Here is a 25,155-nt window from a genome sequence, read left to right on the forward strand (position 1 = left end):
GGCGACCAACCCCGGTCGCTTTGCACTGACACTCCAGCCTCCCTCGACTTTCACATTTATAGCTCAGACCAGTTTCGTCAGACGCACTAATGAAAGGAATAGAATTGCTGGTGGCAGTAGTTGGGGCAGGGAACAACTGCTAGAGCTCAAGGGACGTCACCCTTGGGCCGGTACCTGCCCAGCTTCGTAGCCCCGGGCTCTGCATCATCCACCAAGCCCCCAGGAGGCGCAGGGTCAGCAGTTCTCAGCTAGCAGGGAGAGCTGGGCAAACTCTTTCCCAGCTTCTGCTGGTCCCTAAGAGCACTGAGGACTTTTGGCCCAGACAAGATAAGGTGCATTGCTAGAGACAAAACATTTGAGTGTGTAACCCAATTCAGACAACCCACTTCAGACATCGCAGCCAACTTCACTCTGCCACCTCCTGCACCAGAGCCATTTGTGGTACCAAAAATGCCGTCATGTTTCTGCCAGGAGCTATGTTTTATGCTAGGGAAGTTGCTGTGCCAGAACAGATACATGAAATATCTGACAAAATGAAAAAGCATCCTTTATTCAAAACCAAACCATTTAGTAGAGAACATCAACATAAATGGAGTTCTGATGGTGGCAGGATGCAATAGCTTTGGGGGAAGGAGAGGCACCTGCACCAAACCAAAAACCTGACGCTCCCAATGCCAAACTGGATGTTTCAGAACTATTTTATTGTATGTAGGGGTTGGTACAATTTCCTTTTATTTTCAGTCCTCTAATGCATATATATACACAAATACACTCCAGTTTTTAGCCTGGTCAGGGCCTTATCTAAAATTAGATAAATAAATAGACTTCAACATTTCAGCTATAACATTTACAGACAGGAGTTGTAGTTTTGAGTTCTATTGAACAGACAGGGGACAAACAAATAGCTAACATATCTTAAAATTCATTTCACTTTGCCATGTTGTTTAATGTGCATGATGGGTTTTGAGCACACAATTACTGCTTGGTCAATTTGGGAGGACTTAGCTTCAAGAACGGGCAAAAGCACCGGCAGCACTACCCAGCCCTGCCCACAACGCTTCTCAGCAGCTCTAGCAGCCAACCTCTGACTGCTCAGATTTGTGTTGTCTGTGCTGACAATGAGAAGCAGCATCCTAACACATCTTCCCTCTATCCCTCTCTCCCTTATGCTTACTGTATTCTCCAAGATTAGTGATTAATTGAATTCAGACTTCTTTCCCACACGCCTTTTCTTTTTTTTTCCTTTTGCTATTGGCACCATGAAACATCTGTCATGTAGTTGAGCACTGAAGATTAATAACCGAGTCCCCTTGCTGCAGGCCATCTGACACAGAGCAGCAGGAGAGGTTTTGATCCTATTACAGCTTTACTGACGTAGGGATTAAAAAACAAAAACAAACAAAAAACACTTTGCACAAATAAAACTTCAAAGCACTTCAAGCAGTCAGCTCTCGCCCCTCCAAATCATTTTATTATGATGCTAATACGCACCCTGTCTGTGCTACAGACTTAACTGAACCTCCTCCTAAATATAAATTACAGCTGCTTTGACTTTTTTTCTTAAATGTGCTGATACCCACGCTCAATGATTTAATTTCACGTAACTTTCATGTGTGTTTTTTTTTTCCACAATTCTAAAAAGAAAAGAATCCCTTATCACATTTTAAAATTTGGGCTTCTGCCAGTTCCCTTAAAACAGCTACAATTTGTGCCAATTCAGTAATTTTTAATTACGAACTACTTCTCTTCCTGCTTATTGCACTTTTAATAATATATTTCAAATAGATACAATTGCCAACACTTATTTTTCTCTAATAAGATCTAGTCTTACTGTGAACCAAGAGCTTACACAGACATTTGCATTTCTTCCTGGTGTTCCAAAGTGCCTTCAACTTGCAAAAAAGCTAAACAACAACAACGAAAATTAAAAAAAACAAAAAAAAAACCACAATTAAATTTAATCATTAAACATGGCATTACACTGGGTCGTATATTCAGGTAACTATAGTCTACTTTCCTCACAATTAAAAAATAACGAGCAACATAAGGAATGCATGAGAAAGCAGAAGTGTTGTAACATCCAATTAAGTATGCAGAAGACACGTAATTCAGTAACAACTAAGTACAGAGTGCACGCATTCAACATGCTCATTTGTACCAGGTACATTGTTTGAGTCACTCAGCCATAACCTGGCCAGGAAAACCTTTGCGTTGCTCTGCATCGCTGGAGGTTTTCATGCTTGCGCTCACTGTAAATTGCTAATGGTTTCTAATGCTACTCAGGTTATCTCACGGCTACCTAGCGCTAGACTTGCTGGAGTCAGGGTGAACTGTAACGTACTAGAAACCCTGAAAATTACTTCCCCATATTACCTCTGATATACAAAGTTAGTAGAGCATAAACAAAACAAACACTTTAATAAAAATGTAACCACTAACAAATGGTAATGACGAAGCGCAATATACAGCTCTTGCGTTCAGGAGCAATAGTGCTCATGAAAAGACAAACGGGCTCAGCCAGTGCTGCACGGCTTTCACCCTGTGCCCAGCAGTAGGAGCCACCCTGTGTTCTGGGGGAGAGGAGAACTTTAAGATCAATGTCACTGGGCAGCTGAAAGAGCTGTGATAGCTCCTGAAGAGCTGCCATCAGAGGAAGAACAGGGCAAGCCATGGTTTTGATCAAGCCAAGCCCTCTGTGTAAGAATGAGTCCCTGTGCTTCAGACAAGGGAATCAGCTGTGCTACTGAACACCTGCCTAGGGATCTGGTCTATCAGCTCAAGGGTGATTTCCCACAGAGCCTTCCAGTCATCTGTCAGGTCCAGGGGTTATTAATATTCAAAATGCAGCTGAAGATCCAGCTTAAGCAGATAATCTGAAGACAGACAGAAATGACCATCAGCAGTGATTTAACAATTTTAGAGATGTACGAAATTCTGAGGCTATTCAAGTTCTAATTCTGCATTTTGCCAACAAAATTCTCCTTGATGCTATTCAGCATGTCCTTTGGAGCTCTTTATAAAAGGTCTCTTTCTCTTAAGAGGCAGAGCTTATTTTCTGCAGAAGTAACTACTATGAACTAATGGTAGGTATTTTAAAACCCAAGAATACATTAAGAGCTGTAACAGAAGGAAGATTTTCTCATTTAAGTCTCGGGTAAGGTTAAAGAACCCTCTCCAGCTGAAAGGTAATTTTCAGTATCAAGTCAGGAGCTGTTGTTATTTGCAAGTGAGAAAAGAACAAAAATATGGCACCAATTGTTAGAATAATGGTACTTCCAAGAAGGGGACTACAAATGGAAGATGGGACCTAGCATTGTTAATTCACTGGCAGCAGTTCAACTCCAGGTTAATAAAAGATTGGAGCACTTCAAAACACGTTTGTCTTAGTGACTAGGTGCCCACTTTCTGATCCAATTGGTATTCACGTTGTTTAAGCAAATCTGTAAGGAGACTGACTATAAACAACTGATCCAAGGACAAAATGTTTACAAAATTTAAGTGAGAGATGACAACAGAATACACAATTTCCTAAATTTACTGAATTGTGTTAGAAATTCAGGTTTAGTATAATACATTTGAACTGCATAAAAGCAAGACAGTTTTAGTGTGCACTTTACTGAATTAATTTAAGAAAATGTTAGGAATTCCTTGTATTATTTTAAACAAAATTTTAACGAGCAAAAGTTGAAGTGCATGGAGGCGAAGAATAATATACCCACGCTAAGAAAGGAAGAAACCAGCCCCTAGCACAACAACATCCCGCTGTACAACTACACCTACTGGCCCATCGGCGTAAGTGGTTCAGTCTATTTCCAGATCACTGTCTTCACTGTAACAAGCAGATGGGTTATGTATAGAAGTCAGGAGCACTAGGTCTTTTTCTGGAAGCAGACCACACTCCTGCAAAAAAGCCTCCAGGTCTACAGCAAAAAAATCTTCTCCAAGCTGGTCAGTGATTCGCACAAAGTTGCCAATGAGCTCACCTGCCTTATAGATCAGCAAAGCTGGCAGAGCATTATTAGTAAAGCGGGTGCTGGCACCAATGAGCGAACTCTTTACTCTGCAAAATTTAACGGTTGGATACTCAGCAGCCAGGCAGATCATACAGCCATTCAGGGATTCACTGCCAGGGATATCATCTTCGTAAATATGGATCATGATCAGTGTGCTTTTATGCTCTTTATCAACCGTGTCCAAAAATGCTTCTCCACTGGTAATCTCAAAAACCTTTTTAAATTGCTGCCCACTGTACAACTGCTGCCTCATCTCCTCCATCCGCTGCTTCCTGTATCGCTGTAAGAATTCCTCATCATCTTCATCGTTGTGAATCATGTTATATTCTTGTAATGTCATCTAAAAAATACACAGAAAGACTTATGACAAAAAGAAAAGGTCTACATCACTATGTGGGTCACTTACATAATTGATTTAAATCAAGAGCGTTAATGTGGGTCACTCATCTTTAATAATACCAAAGTGCAACCCACGAAGGCTCAAGCACCCTCTGTATTACACTCCGTTTTGATCTAATTAGGAACTATGTCCAGTGGGAACAGTGATTTCAGCCTTGGGTATTCCAGTTTCCACAGGCTGCACTAATAACACAAGTGGCTGCTCCCACTTTAATTCAGGTTAATGGCAGCTATGTGCTTTCACTAAGCTATGAGCACTGCTTGGGGTAAGGTGCCTGACCTCAGTCTATGCTGTCAGCTTCCTTCTCATCAGCTTTTTCATTTAATTTTTCAGTAAACAACTTTTGCCAAAACAAATGCACTGTCTTGTCTGCAGAACTGAAACTAACAGGGTTTTATGCATTTTGTCTGTTCACCTGCTCTGTTAAACAGACCTGCTGACCAGGTAATGATTTCTGTCTGCTTCACATGCACAAACGACGAAACAAAAAATGTCAAACATTTAAATGGTATTTTAATTCCTTCGGGCCATGTTACCTTTCCATTGATTTTTTCCTGGATCTCTTTCTGCTTCTGTTTCTCAGACTCTTCATCTAAGTGAGATCTACAAGTCATAGATAACTTCTTTATGAGTCGTTCCATTTCTCTGCGCTGCTCCTGTCTCTGTTCTGTCTCCAGTTGTTTAAATCTCCGCCAGTCATTAATGACTCCTTTCGGACCTGAAATTAAATGGCATTTACTACAAAATTACAAACATTTCGTAATGTGCAATACAATTACATCTCTCATTTAAAAGTACAGTCATACTATACAAGGCAGCAGTAAAATAGTGGGCCTATCATAAACATTTTATACACTGTGCAAAATGCTGTAATTAAATGAAATAAAAGTAACTTGCCATTTACACGTCCTTGAGTTTGTATCTGGGTGCTGGGTTATTTTTATTTTTTTTTTTGGTACATCTGGGAAGACTAAAGCTTATCTAACTAGGCTACTCTCATTATTGTCCCAGAGGTTATTTCAAAGATTAATATCTGGGCTCTTGAAATAGAATCACCAGCCCTCAAGAATTCCACTACTGTGTGACTTTTCATAAGAACAAAAAGAATGTGATGGGAAACTATAATCAAGCGATATTCCTGTACAGAAGTACATTCTGTGACATACAACAGCGTTAATTCTCACAGACTTCACCTTGCAATGTGCTACCATGCTGCTGGGGCCCTGTGGAAAGAAGTACTTTTTCAGGTCCTCTCTAAATATGCCAGTTTAGTACCATAATGCTTCCATTCTTCCTTCTCAGGTGATGCATGGAAACACATGCAAGAAAGTTTTTTTTATTGTTCTTAGAAAACACACTGTGAAATACAGAGGGCCAGTATTTCACAAGAATGTAAAAAATACCCTCTGGATCCCACCAATTGTCTGCAAAGACCAGTACTGTGCCTCTGACAGTGCCCATACAGAATGCTGCTTTAGCAGAGCCTGGCCATACTTGTTCAGCACCTACATCTGTCACATCAGGACTGCTAGTGGTTAACAACTGGTGGCTTACAGGAAAGAAATTTCTGGATTATCAGCCAAATTGTATAAACCTCTTTAGTCTGCAGAGACTAACTGCCCTAGATATAAAGCCAAAGCCTCTCAAAGGGTAAGGCAAACGCTAGAATAAAGAACCAGCTACTAACTACGGTTAGACTATAGCCAGGAAATGATCAATCTCTGACTTGAGTATACACAAAAATAGGACTTTTCGTTACCAAAAAAAAACCAAACACACAAAACTTCCAATAAGCAAAGTATCAGCAAAACAGTTAGCTTGATACAACAATACCTGTGTTGACTGCACTTCCATCACTGCTGAGCTCTATTTCCCCAACAGTTTCAGGAATGGAGCTCTCCCCTTCTTTATCTTCTTTCTCACTGTCTTCATCCTCACCCTCACTACTGCTGTAATAATACTGGAGCTTCTCGCCAAGTAGTTTATCATCCAAAGCAGTCATTATGTTCTAAAAAATAAATTAACAAAACAGACATTTCTCTTACTCAAACATGCAGCACAAGAAACCCCTTGAAATGCGTAACAATAGTACTCTACTTTTTCACGGTTTTTTTAGCCCACTATCTACAGAGCAGTCAGTCACGGGTTAATTCTTGGTCACAATTTCATATGTATTTAAGTTAAAAACCTTTATGAACAAAGCTTTGAAGCTCACTACTAAAAAAAGTTGTTATAGAACCCATTTCTGCACTACAATGTACTTTAGTATATATCTAAATGTTTTTACCCATGGAGAATGAATTTTCTAACCGTGACTTGGGAGTCTTGAAAGCCCCAATCAGACAGCTCCATTAGGTTGACTTCCCCTTTATTTACATTTTAATTTCCAATATTATTTGAATTATTTTAACAATGATTCCTCTAAGGTAAGAAACACTCACTGTAATTAACCAAATTCAAATGTTCTGACCTTTATTCCTTTCCAGTCTCTCAGAAACAAGCTTCCAACAAAACCTGGAGGCAGAGATTTCAGGTTGTATTAATTCAAGCTGTTGAAGACAAACCCATGAGAACTTCTGCAGGCAGTCCATGCATTTACACAAGGAAATGCACGGCAGGAAAGACGTTTAGAGAAAACACAACCGCTTTTTCTGTTAAAAATAGCCGCGTTATTGGAACAGGAAGCACATACGTGTTAAATACCGGGACAAACCAGGCAGACGCTCGGTGCTGACGGCTCCGACCTGGGATTTGCGCTGCGGATCAGGGCACCACCGGCGAGGTCTCCGCGGCTGCCATGGTCCCGGCGCTGCCGGCTCCTGTTGGCAGGGACGGGGCCGCTGAGGCAACGGCCGCCACCTCCACAGCCTCCTGCCCCCCTCCGCAGCGCTGCTCGGCGGGGACCCGCCTGAGGGGCCCGCTCCGTGCCTGCTGCGGGTTTACCGCCGGGATTACCGGGATTACCGCCCGGATTATCGTGAGGCGGCCGCCGCCCCCCTCGTCCCCACCCGTCCCCAGCCCCGGCCCCGCCGCCCCCTCACCGCCAGCCGACGCCGCTCCGGTACGCGCGGGGCAGGCCGGGAAGGAGGCGGAGCAGCGGAGGCCGCACCCCCCTCCCCCGGCCCAATGGACCCGCCCGGGCGCCACCACCCCGCGGGCAGGGACTGGGCCCGCCCGGGCGCTACCACCGCGCGGTGGGGGGGAGCCGGGCCCGCACCACCTCCTCCTCCTTCTCCCTCCCCCCCACGGCCCTTCCCCGGGTTGAGGCACGGAGGCGGTGAAGGTGGACAAATAATTTTTATTTGTGCATGCAAATACATGTCAATACTGCAAACTTCTTCCATCGATTCTCTCAAACACTGAAAACCATGATGCTCTACTCTGTGACCAGCCAAAGCTAAAACCTCTTCACTTCAGTGCTACAGCAAACACGCACAGAGCGCCCCGCCGGGCCCTGCCCTACTTCTAACACAAAGGGAAACAGTACAAGTCGGGAATAAAACCGAAATAAACGGAATAGAATTTACTCCCCCATATAACCCCATTTCATTTTACAGATTTTAAATTATAGTTTTAAATAGAAGCTGAGAATGCGCCATAAAAATGAGCATTAAATCCATCGTAGCGATGGTGCCTGCTTTATACATGATGGGTGTACACCATCTTTTATTTCATTTACATTTCAATCGAACAATAGATTTGCAAAGAAAATGTCTAATACAGACGTAAAAATATTCACACTAGAGCTTCACAATCGGTTGTACAATTGACAAACAGGCCTCTTTTCCCAAACTTTCCAGCTAAGCAAATTTATAAAATGTAATCAATGCAACAAGAAAAAAAATTTCCTTAAAACTTCCAGGGAAAAGAATACGCAGTAAACAGTATAAATGCGGACAGCAGATGCTGCAAGCTAACCACAATACTTCTGAGTGGCTGTACAGTGGGTATGTGCAGTACAAATAAAAGCCACGTGTGTTGTATCACAACTACCGTATAATGTACTTGTTTGCCCAGCTAAGAAAATGCATGCATTTCCATGCCTTGGATTAACTGAGATCTACTCTGGATAAATTGATGGGCTATGTGCAAATGACCCTGGCTTTTGGCAGTAGTGAATGCAGGCTCTGTTTTATTTCAGCTTTTACAGCAACCTCTTGACTGATTAAAAGCTTCCACAAACCTACTCCTCAAGTAACGGGGTGTAGCGCTACGGTTCGATACAGGGAATTTGGAATATTCACATTTGTTTTTATCCCATCACTGCTAGTTCTTTTCCCTCGTTGTGCTCCCTTGCAAGCAAAGAGATACAGTGACGACTACTGCCAATTTTAGCTGTTCATTTATACTGGAGAATTGGGTCATTTAAAAAGCACATTTGTGTTCTGCTTGCAGAAGAGGTCCCTCAATTAGAGGGAATTACCTAACAAAAGGGATTAAGCTACAACATAAATAATGGACTTTTACATACTATATGTCGATCATTTCTCATTTTGTTACACTCTCAAATTCAGCATCTTCCTTTAATAAGTCTAATAATAATGAAAAATCTGTTCACAAATATGATCAAGGAGCTGCTGGCATACAGTGTTTATGTACAGCAACAGGTACAACTTGACAACTTGTGCTTTAAGAAAGCAAACAGAAAACATGTTTGGAACTATTCTGAGTTTAGATAGTTATTTTTAAGTGTTCTTTCCTCCGCTGTTTATGACCGCTGTGTATTATTTTGTACCTCATCCAGCCTAGTACACTATTATACAAGAACAGCATTCAGCTCTTGAGTACAGGATAAATTAAAATCTCAATCATGTTATCAAAGCACTAAAACCTCCCAAATTAGACTTATACAATGAGCAATGAAGAGCTTATTTAACATAATCAGCTGTATACAATCTTTCTTCTTTGAAATCAAGTGTCAAACTTTAGCGTCCCTGTACTAGACTACCAAGAACCAACGCCAGTTTGCTTTGCAAAGAGTCTAACCTTTCCTTTGAAGGGTCTAGTATACATTCTACAATGCAAAATCTGCATAAACACTAAGATTCATTTCTTGTCACCTGTTTACAGGAACAAAATATCAGTAGCAGGGCGATCACTCTGCTATAATTACACGTTAAGAATGTACAGATAACTACTTTTCACACAAGCATTCTCCCAGCACAAGCATTAGTCTCTATTAAGACCTATGTGGGAAATGAGGCAAAACAAGGAATGAATCCAGGTAGTGAGGCAACACAATTAACTTAGATACTAATAACTCCTGTATCTCTTGCACGTGAAATCCCTGCTGTACCCCTAGTAGGGGTGGGGAAAAACAAACAAAACCAAAAATAATAAAAAATGCTTGTCCAAGCAAAGCAAAAGAGCCAATCTCTTTTCCCCAATCTGCTATGGGCCTTTTTTTTTTTTTTTCTGACAGCAAAGGCCAAAACCTAAATGGGAATCACTGCTATTAATGCACGAAGATTAGTCACTATATCTCAGTGTCAGAAAATAAGCCCTTCCGTAGCCCAAAGGCACCTGATTTGCAACTAGACAAATGAATACATACTTGTTTATATAGGGTCAAGGGATGAAACTCCACCAAAGAAGAAAGCCAGAACTAGGTTCCCACCTGTAGCTTCTACTTGTCAGGGCACTGGAGGGCATAGTTTCATGGCAAAAATCACATAGTCAGTGTTAAAACTGCAAGACAAAAGCTGACATGCTATTTAAACCCCCATGTAACTTTTTGCCTTTCATTCTCTATATTAAAAATTTGAGAAAATAACTAGCCTCAGTTAAGAACCAACTTTCCATATGAAGTGTATGGTCATCCTAGAGAAATACTATTATCATGGGACCTCCTGCTGCAGACAAGAGTATATAGATACATTTGTTCTTAAATACGCCAATATGGTTGGCAGGAATATGTTAGGCTTATGTAACTTCACTGGACAAACAGGCAAATGTGTGTAAGCAGCTTATCCCAATCCCCCTCCAGCAGAGCACAACCAAGTTTTTAAAATTGCAATTTTAAAATTAAAAAGTTAAGGTAAATACACAATCAATTTATGTAGTATATATTCACCCTCAGATCATGCTGAAGATGTTCTGTGGAGTTCTGGTGCACAGAGGGCTCTTTCCCTGAGGGCAAATAAGGACTTCTCAAACCTTTATATTTTCTCTATTTTTGTAACAAAATAGCAATTTAAAATTTAAAAATCTTTTAAAAAAATTACATCACCTTCAACATGGAAGATCTCACTGTTTAAATATCCATGAAAGAGACATACTTGTTTGCATATCTGTTTTGGAATTACATTGTACAGCAAATAATAGTATCTCAGAAGCATTTCAAAAGTAATATAAATTCATATTTACAGAATGGTCTTGGTATAAAATATACAACAATCATATTTATGTCTAACATTCTAAGTTAAATTTAACATCAATAGGAAATAAGTTAAGGTGACAAAGGTGGTCTGGTTCTTGTATCCATTCACTTTGAGTTGCAAGTGAAACAAAGCATCAATCTAATCCTAGCTATGAGGTGGCACTGGCTATAGGAAGGTACAGCAACAGCCAGAGAACACTAGAAGACTACTTGACTGTTTTTCTACATACATTCCTTAACATTTGAGTATTAAATAGATGTGTAAGATCTTCCATACTGACACCAGAATATCAAAACTAACCCTTGGATTTTCAGGTATATTTACAACATAATTATTTCATGGACAGGTTCGTTAGGAGAGATATCAAACACCAATATTTACTTAGTCTAATCAGTAACCCTCAGGGAAACGCCAACCCCCACCCCCCAGAAACGTGCACAAAACAGTTATCAAAATCTTACCCGACCACATAGCTGTGATTTTGTAAAATAACAACTCAGACGACCAGTAACATGATCCTCTTTAAGCATTTTGCTAGCAGGAAAAGCCCTTACATGCAGTACACCTGGTGAAAGATCAGCTTGGCTTAAAATATTCCAGTACAATTTTCAGAGTAAACAACTTCACAGAAGTTAATAAAACATAAAAAAAAGTAAAACTCGTCACAAAGAAAAGTAAGAGGACAAACAAGATAGTAATTATCAGGAGGGAGAGTCCTGCTTTCTTTTCTGAAAAAAAGTCAATTTTTAAGCTTCTTAAAAAAAATATGCCCAGGGCTCTACATTGTGTGTATTTATGAAAAACTCTTTTCAGTTGACATGTCTAACATGATTCTCAGTCACATCTTAACAGGGCATAAATTCATACACTTTTCCGTACTCTGAAGGTCAGATAATGCTATATTATTGTATTTTCAAGGTCTTTGAAAATAAGTTGCCACTGAACAAGCAAAAATTAAACCTGAATACAAAATAATGATTAACAACATTAAACAAAAGGTAATAACTGCCTTAAATTCCCAATATTTAGTTTAAATTAAAAACAAAACAGTACAAAAACAGCAATACCATCTTGTTAGTCAGTGCAAACACTACATACAGGGTTTTCAAAGGAAAGCCAAGAGCACCTGATACTTTTTGCCAAGTCATCTGGATTCTATAATCTGCAAGTTGAGAACTATTAATAAAAAAAAAAATGCTATTACATTAGTGCATAACCTCTCAGAATGGTTGACAATTGTTTCATGTATAACTTGGGGAGATCAATACCTAGTACATTAGCTGGAGGACTTAGGCACTTGGTTTACTTCTGGTGACTTTACTTGGACAAGTAGCCTGTGTATGTGTATCTACAGTACTAAAGCAGAAACTGGGTGGGGGGATGGAAACAAAAAGCTGCAGCAAAGCACTGCACCACAGACCTGCAAATAACGCAGCAGTGCAAAGCTAATGGTGTGTTAACCCTGTAAAAAGTCTCAAGTCCAAATCCCCACCTCTCAGTCTTCAAACAGGAAACAATACTCCATGCAAAGTTCCACAACTAAGGAAAAAGCAGCTGCAACGAGACACAAGTTCTTCTCTCATGAAACAAAATAGAGACAAATAAGTTAGTTTCCTTTCACTAGATGTATCATTGTAGGATCCTGCTAGTTTAAATAACTGAGTTGTTAGTTTTCTACAGAAGCCATTTTAAACAAGAATGGCTCAGATACCGCACCGGATTGCTACAAACTCATAAAAAGCTGCTTTAAGCTTAAGTAAAACAATGTCCAAATTCCATTCATTTGTGGAAAGTGAACGCCTTACCCTAGTAAAGTAAGTTTTTTTTCTTCAGAATGCTAATGCGAGAGGGGCTTGAAGTATCAAAGAGTCCACAGGAAATGCATGACCCCAATATTATTTTTTTTAAAAAAAATATACATTATATAATATATATTATATATATAAAAAGCTAGTGTAAATGCTTCCATGGTGTGGTCACAAGCTGGAAAGATGAATGCCTTTCAGCTGTTAACCATCCTGCCATTTGCAACAGGCTTTAAAAAGTCATTTTTATCCTCAGACATAATGTGAGCAGTTTTCAAAATGAGGCTGCCAACACTGACTGATGTGCTGATGGGCAGGCAGCTTGCATTGCTAACAGATGTTGTGATCGGCTGACTGAAGCAAGAAGTTACGGGCAGGATTGTTTTCTGCTCCTCCCTGAGGAGAAAAATAAGTTACAAATATTAAACAAGTACATGCACAAGTATCCGGAACTGAATTTCTGTGCATTAAATAAATACTGACAAACTCAATTTTAGCAACAGGAATAACATCTTACTAGGGAAGGGTATGCTCAAGATGTTAAATGCAGTCTGCCTCATTTTCAAGGGCTGCATTATACATTAAAAACTAAAGAACATGTAAACCTAAAATAGTGTATTTTAAAAACTACCTCTCTATGGAGATTTGTGCAAACAGTCTGAAACTTAACCTTTTGAAATTTTTCGAAATTTCTGGCAACTATAAAAATACTTCTGCATTTTTTGCTTACTGAACATGTGAAAGGTATTTTTAACAGCTGTGACACGTTTCAGCATATATGATAACAACAATGTGTACAAACAATGGTACCATCCTGTGACTTTCACATTTGTGACCTAACTTGATTTCTTAACAGGTTCTTCTCACTTCACCATGTATACACAATGCAGATGTCTACCCCAAGTCTGAGAAGGTATGTAGTTCATCCTTAAACAACCACACTTCAACTACTTTGATGCTGCTGTTTGTCTAAGACTGGCAGACACTGCTGTTTTGTCTAACACTCACAGAATCACAAGGTCTTCACCTAAACTTTGTCTCTTCTGTTCCATAGATTCTTTCTGGTGCTGCTTTAGTGGATGCCCGTTCTCTACAGTTGTTCCATTGAGCAGCTGATCATCTTGAGAACTAATACCTAGCTGTATATCCAGAATCTCCTACAGGAGAAAAGGAGAAATGTCCATCAACACTGTTGCTAACAACTTCAAATTCTCCTATTATGTTCCACTACATAAAGCTGCTGGAAACTGTCTCCATGTGACTTTTGATTTTTATTTCAGACTATTGGTACGTCTATCACATTTTTATATATAAGTGCTCATGTTTCATTTTTGCCTATCACTTCAGGTATCTCTAACATGGCTTTTTTTTCCCTGTTTTTTTATTATTATTATTATTATTATTATTATTATTATTATTATTATTAATAATAATAATATTTTTTTTATTTTTATTTTTTTTAATAGAAGTAGTGTGATATAAACTGTGAATTCCTAAGAGGACTGAAATTGAAACAGAACTTTTTCCAGAAGCTCCCTAGCTGCAGGTGTGACCTCCTCATCAGGCATTTCAGGAGTGCTTTGACCATCTCTATCATTTTCCAGCTATAAAGCTGACATAAGAGGCAGATTACAGAAGAGATCATAAGATCATATCTAGATTACATGCTTATCAACTGTTTGAAATTACAGCTAATCCCAGCAGTTTAGGCACCATATTCTGTTTATTAGAATTCACAAGGGACACACAATTATTTGTCCTTACACAATTATTTGTATAAGAAGGAAGGAAAATAGCTTCCAAATTCTTCAGTCCTTTTCAAACAAAGGATATCAAAAAGGAAAAAAAAAGATTAAAAAATAAAATGTGATCTTAAAAAATTAAAGATCACATTTAAATGTGATTTTCAATGTAAAACATTCTTAAATTATAGCTTCAATGCTGAAGAGGAAGGGGAAAGGAACAGATTTCCCACGTGACTAATGCTATCAAAAAGTAAAGAGTAAAAAACTGAAAGCTACCACAGGAACAGTCAGCTGGCTTTTAACTTAGGTATTATTAACAGCCACATATTAACAGTATCTGAATAAGAAGTATGAGATCCCTAGTGTTAAAGTAAGATAAATGCTTGATATCAGTACAAAGAGTAAGACAAAAGGCTTTGCTATCAACATAATCTACTACTGCACAAAGAAAAAAGTGTTAATTTTTTTTTGACTAATTAATGAAAGGATCCAGAGACCTTTTTAGACACAGATTGTTAACTTACTTCTATTTGTTCACCCTGCCCATCGGGTTCATCTGTATCTAGGGCTGACAGCTCCAATTCAATGTCTCGATCTGGCTTTGCATCTGCACAGTCTTCAGTATAATCAGTCTAGAAAAGAATAAAATACTTTCTGTAAATATCAAGTTGGCTTTTCACCTGCTTCACACAACACTCAAATATTAAAGTGAAAACAGAAGGTGCATTTCTAGGACACAACAATTCTATGATACAAAAGAGCTAGTTAATCACAAAACTTTGGGCATAGGCAAAACAGGACACATAGCATAATCTGTTCACAAAGCAGTTATATAGACAACAAATACCGATTTGAAATTTCTGTAGCCAATTAACAGAAGTTTTAGATTTTTAACATGCACAAGTAGAGCAAAGAGAAAGTATCACATGAAGATCATTGGTCACATTCTTCCCATTTTGCAAATGGATGACTGGAGCAACAGCACAGCAGGTGTACCTACTTGATCTTGGGAAACAACTGGGTGTAGTAACAATAGCAACTTAACTTGCACAGAACAAATTATAAATGTTTGGGAACATTAGATTTGAGAGGGTGTTTGTGTGTGCATATGTACATATATACACAAAAAAAAAAAAAAAAACACAAAGATTTGTTTAATCCCAATTACCCCTTGCTTTACCTCACCATTCCTCAAATCAATTTCCTTGCTTAAAAGATTTAAGGTAAGGCGACTGCCTTCATCTAGAGAATTCCACTTCTGTTGCATGGCTAGTGCGTTCGCCTCTCTCTGAAGTAATAATGAGTTACTTTTGGCCTATGGAAAGAAACATACCAGTTATCTACAAGTATACTTAGAACACATTGTCAAACAGCAATATAAAATTAGCTTACAAATGAACAGCTCTCGCTCCAGATGGGTAATTATGTATTCCTTTGATGTCCAACATCTATTTTGCTCTGTATGTACTGACATTTACCAAGTCCACTACTTTATGCCAAAAATGGTCTTATTGATGTCAATGGAACAGGTCATACTAGCTGTCCTTATGTACCTGTACCCCAGGAAGCACCGTGGTACTCATGCCTAGGTAACTTACTGATCACCTTGTTAATCGCACTATTTTCTGTAGGTTATATCAAGAATGTTTATTTGATTATTTTTTTTTTTAAGCACATGGTATATCTGATCTTACCTGCTGTAATTCAATACTTAATAAATCTCCAGTGCTGGAATGCTTTCTGTGACCAGACAAATCTGTAACTATGAATCTGTCCCTTTAAGAGAAAAGAAGGTAAAACTGGGAATTAAAAGCAAGTTTTCTAAATCAAAGGACAAAAAAACAGTCTATCAATATCAGGTTTTTGGACAAACTACATGACTAAGGTACTACATGACTCTTCATCTTCATGGCAAGGGAGGAACGGGGTATATTAACAGTACCCCAAAGCATCATATGAAGCAAACATCCTTATTAGTAAGAAGTGGCAAGAAAACTTGAACTAGTCAAGATCAGATTTGGACATGATAGCTTGGCGGTACCTGACTAAATCTTTGATTAGGTGTCTCAATAGTAACATTGCTAGTAATCTGGTATTATTCCTGTATTTAGTATTAAAGACTACACAAGTTTTAACTTAGTTTTTCAAAGGCTTTATGATGGATAGAAAAACTCTGTTGCTTTAAAAATTAAGAAGGTCTATTAGTAAATGTTTTTTAAATTACATTCAGGGATATTAAACATTAGCCAGCTACAGAAAACACTTTTAACTGAGTATACCAAGGACAAGTCCATACCGTTCTGCGTAACGTGCTGATGAAGTGGAATCTGAGCCATACGAACTCCATCTCGAGTCAACAGCATTGACATAAGGGACATAATCTATAACAATTTAAGATATGTTTGCATTATCTTATCTTTTTTTATATATATATACACACACACATATATATATATCTGTTCTTAAGAAGTAGGACATACAGATATTTTAGTTTTTTACATCTTCATTGCTGTAATGAATATAAGCAAGAAGAAATGCTCGTGATATATGCTACGTTGTCAGTAGGAAGCCTATACTTGTACCTGATACACTGATGGGCTTAGTTGCACTTCCTTGGGAAGCAGTGGCCTGAATAGGATCTGTTGTGTGGTAACCTGTACGGGATGACCTGGAGATTGCACCCCACTTGGAAATGATCGGTCCATCACTAAACGGGATTATAGGATCTTCTTCCTTTGCCCTTCTCTGAGTTTCAAATAAATGCACTCTCCTTTTAACATCCCCGCTGTCCAAATCCTATGTATTTAAGAAACAAAGAGATACACAGACTTGTTTGAGGTCATTCCTATAACTCAGATGGCGAATGACTTTCTGACTACTGTTGCTGAATACAGTGAAGAAAAACAGTTCCACTAGAGAGCCAAGATGGACCACGATGATTTCACTATTTCCTCTTAACAGCAAACTGACCATAAGAAAGCTATTGCCAGTATTAGAACTATTTTTTTTTTCCAAGCTAGTATTTCCAGGCAGAAAATGGTACTGAAGGACCTTAAAGCAATAGTGGAACATTTCCTGTATTAGGAGGAAGTATTAAAAACACTTGAGAAATTATGAGATTTGGTTGTATGTTCTACACAGGGCATAAAGGTAACCTGCTACACTGTATAACAGAAAGTCTCTAAAAAGCATAAGCTCTCAGCCTTCCAAAAGTAAGCTGTGTGCCATGATTCATACTACATTTCTTTTTTTGTTTCCTGAAGTACTTCATTTTTTTTCCCCCACTCATTAAAATCAGATGATAAAAAGTTGATAAAAGAGACAGGATTGAGAAGTCAACATTTTTATCCCATCACTCCAATAATTAGAGAATACATTTAAAGAAAATTAGTGAATCCAATCAATTTATAGACCATCTACTCAAAACATTTTGAATACAAATTTGATTTAGAGGGATGTGTTATTAACATGGTTGCTTCAGATGTCTGAGAATTTTATTCCTGGCACTATGTCCTGTCACTGACATAAACATGTAGTTTGTTTACAAAACTGGGAAGAGATACTCCAAACAATTTCAGATGGGCCAAGCTACTTTAAACTAAAATACTAAGAATAGAAGCTGTCAATAAAAGAAAAAAAAGGCTTGTTTAATCAAACAGAAGACACTTCAGCATGTAAGTATCATTACACTAATGAGATAACATGCAGAAAACCCCTACCATTAACACGGCATTTGAATTGGCAATCACATCCTTGGGCTCTGAGTCGATAGCATTTATACAAGAGCCAATAGTGCCACAAGACCACGGTGAATAGTGAGAGAGATGGTCTTCCTCAAATTTAGTTCCACTCAAATCACTGACACTCTCTGAGAACTACAGAAAAGGGAATAAATAAGTAATAAATAAGAAAAACAGGGAATTCAGTCTTAAAATAAGAAACGACATTTACTGCTATTTAATAATATTATCTCAAAAGTCAACCAAGGAGGTATATCCATGTTCAAGACTTGACTCAGGGACAGCATAACCCATGCAACAATCAAATTTTAAACCAGTGCAGCTGACAGCTGTCCAAGAAGGGTAAGGCTTTCCCAGTACAAGTAACTGTCTGACCTGACAAGATAAGAGGCTGAAATCAGTGTCGCTATATTAGCAGCGGGTTTCTCCGTGTGATTACCTACAGTAAGTTAATTCAGAGGAAGCCATGCATTTTTCTTTACTGTAGAAGCCAGTGGCAGATAGAAGTACGACTCAGAACACTCCAACCTGGATGAAGACCTAAATCCTGATATACCTTGAATACACCCATGAAAGACTTCAGGTATATCTACCTTTACAAGACCTATTCTGAATAATTACAGTAGAACGCCTCAAATGTGAACAGTGAAACCAGTAATCTACAGCAAAGAGTGCTTGGTACAGTGGTTCTCATTCTCAAAGAATTTCTTGGATGCATTTAAGTTACATGTATAGAAAACAATGATTTTTTTCATTTTTTATTTTTACCCCCCACACTTAAAGCACACAATTCCTATTTGGTAAATTTCCATTCTTGCTTACAGAACTGTGTCGCATAGGTGCACAATATTCTGCCAGTATCTTTTGTCACTTTTAATGGGTATATATTCTCTGGGATTTGACAAGCATTTTTGCAGGTTGATTCAGTCTACACATCATGCCATAATGCCAATTTGGAATATGTTAAGGAAGGTCCTTAATGGAAAACAACCATTGTTTCCTATGTGTGGAGAACAACAACAACAAAAAAACCAACAAACTCACTCTGTGAAATTCACAAAGCAAGTTCAACATAGTTGTATTTCCTTTAATGAAAGGAAATTGAATTGACCTCTTCGCTTTTTGAAGTTTTTCAGCAATCACGTTTAGCATCAGCTTAATAACAAATTGAATGTATTCATGATTAGATACTATTCTCCTCTTGCTAAAAGAAGAAATTCATTTTCTGAACAATAGATGGCAGAAGGAAAATCTTTACTAGAAATATTAAATGGCATCTTACAGAAACAGGAAGGGAAAATAAAGAAGTTCTTTGGCTTCCCACCTCTGTGCTGAAATCTACACTGAAGAGAGGAGAAGGTGGTGTTGGAGATGGTGTTGCCATATGAAGGGCTGACGAAACAAGAGGAGTTTTCTGCGTGTGGTATTGTGCCCATTGCTCTGGCTTCCGTCTTAACTGCTCATCGTAACCAGTCTTCAAGTGACCACAAGGCTCCTAGCAATAATAAAGATAGTTCTGTTTATTCTGCCATACTCTAACCAAAAGGTAAATACTCGCAGTAGACACACCTGGACAATGTATTCCCTTGAGACTGTAACTTTCCAGTGATATTACTAGAAGAATCCTGCAAGGATCTGGAGGAAAATCCAGTCCATATATGGTAAATCAAATCTTAAAATATGTAATGAACTCAATCAATATGTAATGAATTCAATCAACCTGTACAGGAATTCCAGAGGCAGCACTACTCTGGTTCTATTCCAGATTACAGTAATCTATTTCACAGGCTCAATTTATTTTGTTTATAAAACAGAACAAAAACTTTGTCCAGGTCTAATTTCTTATCTCTGTAACCTCAACTAAACAGAGGAGGCCTATGCTAATTATTTACCAACTCTTCAGTAATGACCTTTAGAATAAAGCTTAATCTCTCTCTTTCTGGCTTACACTTACCCTTGGTAAAGGCACAGTCCTCTGTTCATTTGGGGGTTGACAAGCCACAGAGTAATACCCATCCAAAGAGTTGTATCTCTCACGTAATGATGTCTGATAGACAGATGAGTGCATCACATCCATGGGAGGTAAAGAATTGCTCCTAATCATATCATCTCGTGGATACATCTGTGGGCGCCAGATGCGCCTGCTGTCATAAACTGGAGCATACATTCCAGAAGGGACAGGAGGAACTGGTCCATACGGCTGCGGAGGAGGAGGTTGGTAAGGAGAATTCAGTCGATCTCGAGGGGGAAATGTACTGTAATGATCGGCATATGGCACGGAAGCAGGTGGGAGGGAGGATTCTGGAACATTATTGGACCTCACAAAGCGAGGAACACAGGGAGCCACGCCAGCTGGTACTGTTGGAGGTGGTGGATAATAGCCTTGAAAATTGGAAAAAGGTATATTTAATGTGACCACAAATGACCCATAAATTTACACCTTCTAAAACTGCAAATAGCATTAAGTAAAGCATTACACCTTTAGAGAATGAAGTGTCACATTTCTACAAACTCACTACTGACCCTATCATCTCTTCAATGGAATATAATTTCATGTATGACAACCACATTTGCAGATGCAGTGCTGACCCTTTACTAGCATGACCCAATCTGGAAAACCAACTTTCTCTGCCATTGCTACCAGATACTGCAGTTTAACCGTCTATGTAACTAAAAAGTCAGCATTTTAAACATTTCTTTATATACACAGTTAAAATAGCACCTCTAAAATAAAAGCTATACTGCTAAAAATAAATAATTTCAAAGGTTTCTAAGTAACCATTTCACACTTGGTTTACTCCTTTCCATTGGAGAGAGTTGCCTGAACACCTCTAACATTTGTTCTGATAGCTTGTGAATGACCCGATGCTAGAACGAAGTCTTAATAGTTTGAATATAAACATGCATATGGCAACCTAAAAAGGTAATTGAAACCTTTCAAAAACATCTGAGCAAATACAAAGAGATAAGAGCATCATAGTACATGAAAACACTGTTCTTCCCCATGACTCTGAATGACTAAAGCAGGAAAAAAAAACTCCTAATAATACATGTAATCCAGCCGGGCATTTCTCTTGTTTATTAAACACTACTAGAAGCAAGCAATGCCTCTGGGTCTGAATCCTGGCTACAGATATCCTCCATGGATAGGGCACAACCTGTTTAAATGCTAATGAAGGAAAAAGTACATGAGAGATGCTGAGGTTCAAGCTCTGGATTATCAAGGTACAATTTGCATAATATACAGCACTCAAAACCAAGAATCACCAATACTGGAAGCAGACTACAGGTCCCTCCCATATTCAGCAGTGGAACAGTATTCTACTAAATGAAGATTCAGCTGGTATGAAATCCACAAAACTGAAAGAAATCCACTAAAATGAAACTAGTTATTTCTTAGCACACAACACGCAGGCTTATCTAGATGAGAATTCAGACCTATCGTCTCGGTGTGCATCTCACTCACCTGTCTGGGGGTACTGTGGAACTTCATACGACAACTGAGTCCTGGGATCTTGGAAATATTGAACATTATCAGAATGTGGAGGGTAGACAGGTACTCTGGGAACAAACTGGCTGGATTTTGGAGGCACAGAGTTCACTTCTGTTCCAATGTTGGGAGGACCAGCTGAGGTAGCTGCCGCCTGGCTTACAGGAGTCTTGGGTGGAGAACCAATTTTACTGAAAAAGGATTACCAAGGAATTGTTAAGCAGACCTTAACTTATTTCAGGTAATCAGCTCTCTGTGTACACACTCCTATGGATAGTGAAAAGTTGGGTGAAGTCATTTCCTCTGAAATTTTAATTTAACACCCCAAACTGATGATATTATCAAATCTCAGACTCTCATAAAAGAGCTCAAAAGCATATATAGATGGTTCTGGTATACCCTCATAAGCTTACGTACTACTTCTAAGCGTATTCTGGTAAAGACAAAGGCTTTGAAAAATTTAGAGGTTCAGTGTTTCTTAAAGAAGTACCTAAGCATTTTTAAGGGAAAACCCAAAACCTGGAAGGTTTCCAGGACTATAAAGGGATTTATTATAAAGAGATTTTTCTTGATTTAAGGAAAAAAACACAAACTACTGCATGAATATCAAATTTTGAGTACCATTTTTTCGTTTTGTTTTTATGTAATAGCCCAATACTAAGTTATATATCAGTTGAGAACAACAGAATAAGATATAGGGAGAGATTTGCAAATTTATATTACATAGAACAATTCAACAGCTAAAACAATTGATGTTTGCTCTGACAGCTTGAATCCAAATTCTGTATGATGTCCGCACTGCAGTACAAGATTTTGCACAACTCCGTAGTCAGTAAGCAACACCAACAACAGTAAGCCAGGACCAGAATTGTACCTATTATCTCTGATCCACAAGCTTTCTTGCCTTGATAATCTAAAGACAAAATATTGTGGTTAGTTATTTTTATGAAAAAAAATGTTACCAACTTTTCAGGTAGTGATTCTGTAGGGGATCCTGAAACGTTCTGGCCATTGGCTCCAGTCTTCCCTCCCTTCTTGGTGTTCTCCAAAGCTCTCAAAGAGGTGTCTGCACAGCGAGGGATCAACTGGGGAACACCACTTTCTAGATTAGCTATTCCATTACTACTCGGCACCATCTTCCCTGTTGCTTCAGGGCTTCCTATGACAGAAATTACGTTTCCCGTAGTGGTCGAGACAGTGCTATTTACGCCAACTTTATTTAGAAGGGGGAACGTTCTCACTGTTGCACTGATTTTTTTGTTCCTCAGGCGGTATCTACAAACAAACATATGCAAACACAGAAAAGACAGACGAAATTAAGAAATTAAAGAAATAAAGAAATGCTTATTGTACAGTTTGATTTATTTGTAAAACTGACTAAAGAGAGGGATTGAGATAAATATTATAACCAAAAATTACAGGAGCTTACACTGGTATTTATTTTCAACAGTTTGGCCGAATCTGCAAGTAGAACATCAGTGTTTTCCCTGTAACCAAAAACCACCTCCTCTAATAAAGATTCACTTCTGCAGTTCTTTGGAAGTGGATTTGCATGAAAACAGTTTTAAAAATGCATATGTTACATATTATCTAAAAAACTCAATTTACTACTTAATTAAAATATAATTAACATTCTTTCCCCTGTGGACAGTATAACCATTCCCTGACAGACTGAACCTACAATGTTTCATAATATATAGTGATAATATAAAGTAAAATTTTATTAAAAAAAAAAAAAGCAATTAGTTTTCAGGCATTGCTTTACTGTACCTTCAAGTTCACATTACAAGTTGTCACTTCAAGACATCCATGAACCCATTCAGAATGAATAAATGCATAGAAGAAACCACTTTCAAAGTTCTAAGGAAAACTGCTTGGATTTAAATTGGGGAAAAAAAGAGTCTCCTATACTCACTTTTCAAGCTCTTCCTGAGAATGAGCAAAAGTACAGTTGGTTCCTCTTGGACATCCCCCTTGCTGTCGAAGGTCTCGGCACATACTTGTTTTGTATTTGCTATTTGGTTGTGGCTTAAAAAACACAAATAAAAGACATTCCGCTTATACACCAATAAAAAGAAAAAAATAGCCTAAAAATACACACATTTAAGAAGTTTTAAAATTTTGCATCTTTAATCAGAAAACTAAGGAAATCTCTTGTTGATGGGTTAAGTACTATGCCATTGTACGAATCTCACTACAGTAAGCTCTCCTGTATTCCATATTTTGAAAACGTTAAGTTTTCAAAACCTGAATGCAGCAGTTAACAGTACCACTGATTATTACACAGAAAATGCCATTAATATTTCAGGTTAACCATTTATTTATTTATTTATTTATTTTCCAAAGTTGCGTCTTTAAGTGGTAGATTAAGACATATCATACAATAGTCAAATATAGTTACCTGTGGAGTTTCATGTCCTTTTCTACTGTAATTCTGAATGAAATCCACCAATCCATGTACCACAGTCTTTACAGCCACCATTGCATTTTCCAGCTGCTCCCATGTTGGAGATGCTGCATCTAAAATTATTAAAAAGCAGGCTTGTCTCTGTCAATAATTCTAAGTGTATCATAAATGAGACAACTCTACCAAACACTAAAGTAGCACAGAATTCAGAGAATCCTGAAGAAGAGTTTATGATACACTACATTAATTAACAGGAATTTTGAAACTAGGAACAGAGGTTATCTTATATAATTTACTTTGCTAGATATGAAGAATGTGAAGAGATCTTAAAATAAGATTCATTTGCATACCTGGATTTGGATCAATATTTGCCAGGAGCTCCAAATGAGGCCTGAGCCTGTTTAAGTTTGCAGGATCACCCGTGCGCTGCAAGACAATTGTCAATTCTTGTACACTCTTCGCAAAAGACTCTGGAGATTGGAGCTGAAAACAAAGTAAGTATTAGTGTGTTGCATCATACAGCTGTGAACTGCTAATTTTAAGAAGATTTTCATTAAATTGGTTCCTAAATGCAATAAGCAGTGTCTTCAGATAGTACATAGCAAGTATCAGTGGAGAGAAATTTCATTTCTCAACTCAGAATCTGCCCTATGAAGCTTCATCATAAGACACAAAAAAACACTATACTAGAAAACAAAATGTCTTCATATGAAGAGTACACTACAGTGAGGAAAAGTCTTCATTCTAGTTTTAATCAATATTTGATAAAACCAAAGACAAAAAAGTAACTGAAGTAGTTCTTGGATTTTCAGTATAACATTTAACAGTCAAATATAATATTACAAAGATACTAAAACCATCCCCTTGACAAACCTTGTCGATAATGGATTGCATGTGTGATTTATGTGCCAAGTCACCATAAAGAAGGGAAGACCATTGTTCTGGTGATATTCGAAGTCCTGCTTCCATGGCAATGTGAACAATTTGGGCATCATGCTCTCTCCGCAAAGCCTCATAACTCCGAAACTCTTCTTTAAGTTGCATCAGAGAAGAATCTTCATCCCTTTTAGTGACCTAATAAACAGCGATATGTAAACACTCCTTCTTTAACAAAAAAATCTCTAAGACTACCAGAAAAAGAGCTACCCAGCACAAAACACAGAAGTATATTACTG

General features: G+C 38.2%; 2 protein-coding genes and 1 non-coding gene across 12 annotated transcripts in view; all 3 read right to left on the bottom strand.

Moving 5' to 3' along the window:
- Window positions 1–524: 524 nt before the first annotated feature.
- On the bottom strand, window positions 525–7,548 carry PDCL (phosducin like). 7 transcript variants are annotated; one of them, XM_027470919.3, is made up of 6 exons: window positions 7,455–7,548; window positions 7,106–7,232; window positions 6,884–6,927; window positions 6,247–6,421; window positions 4,950–5,131; window positions 525–4,353 (listed from the first exon to the last, which is right to left on the bottom strand). In XM_027470919.3, exons 4-6 carry the CDS (start codon window positions 6,413–6,415, stop codon window positions 3,802–3,804), a joined length of 903 nt encoding a protein of 300 aa, XP_027326720.3. In that variant the 5' UTR covers window positions 6,416–6,421; window positions 6,884–6,927; window positions 7,106–7,232; window positions 7,455–7,548; the 3' UTR covers window positions 525–3,801. The 7 variants fall into 7 exon arrangements, with proteins under 7 accessions (XP_027326720.3, XP_027326719.3, XP_027326722.3 ...); XM_027470918.3 differs by having other exon boundaries at window positions 7,117–7,232; window positions 7,455–7,472; XM_027470921.3 differs by lacking the exon at window positions 6,884–6,927 and having other exon boundaries at window positions 7,455–7,492.
- Window positions 7,549–7,691: 143 nt separating this feature from the next.
- Window positions 7,692–25,155, bottom strand: part of RC3H2 (ring finger and CCCH-type domains 2) — a 29,763-nt gene continuing 12,299 nt past the window's right edge. The window contains exons 6-21 of one of the 4 annotated variants that reach the window (XM_027470890.3): window positions 24,854–25,054; window positions 24,331–24,463; window positions 23,975–24,093; window positions 23,489–23,601; window positions 22,540–22,848; window positions 21,550–21,764; window positions 20,038–20,465; window positions 19,408–19,578; window positions 18,063–18,218; window positions 16,926–17,139; window positions 16,640–16,724; window positions 16,038–16,119; window positions 15,524–15,658; window positions 14,868–14,975; window positions 13,626–13,755; window positions 7,692–12,994 (exon numbers count right to left, since the gene is read on the bottom strand). In XM_027470890.3, coding sequence (XP_027326691.2) covers window positions 12,966–12,994; window positions 13,626–13,755; window positions 14,868–14,975; window positions 15,524–15,658; window positions 16,038–16,119; window positions 16,640–16,724; window positions 16,926–17,139; window positions 18,063–18,218; window positions 19,408–19,578; window positions 20,038–20,465; window positions 21,550–21,764; window positions 22,540–22,848; window positions 23,489–23,601; window positions 23,975–24,093; window positions 24,331–24,463; window positions 24,854–25,054 — 2,628 coding nt within the window. In that variant the 3' untranslated portion in view covers window positions 7,692–12,965. Of the gene's footprint in view, window positions 12,995–13,606; window positions 13,756–14,867; window positions 14,976–15,523; window positions 15,659–16,037; window positions 16,120–16,639; window positions 16,725–16,925; window positions 17,140–18,062; window positions 18,219–19,407; window positions 19,579–20,037; window positions 20,466–21,549; window positions 21,765–22,539; window positions 22,849–23,488; window positions 23,602–23,974; window positions 24,094–24,330; window positions 24,464–24,853; window positions 25,055–25,155 lie in introns of all 4 variants that reach the window. The other 3 variants (XM_027470888.3, XM_027470889.3, XM_027470891.3) reach the window with 3 other exon arrangements.
- On the bottom strand, window positions 24,552–24,667 carry LOC113845503 (small nucleolar RNA SNORD90). Its single transcript, XR_003501094.1, has one exon. It is a non-coding gene; the product is annotated as a small nucleolar RNA SNORD90 (small nucleolar RNA).

This window comes from Anas platyrhynchos, chromosome 18 (genome assembly GCF_047663525.1).
Source record: "Anas platyrhynchos isolate ZD024472 breed Pekin duck chromosome 18, IASCAAS_PekinDuck_T2T, whole genome shotgun sequence".
NCBI lineage: Eukaryota > Metazoa > Chordata > Aves > Anseriformes > Anatidae > Anas > Anas platyrhynchos.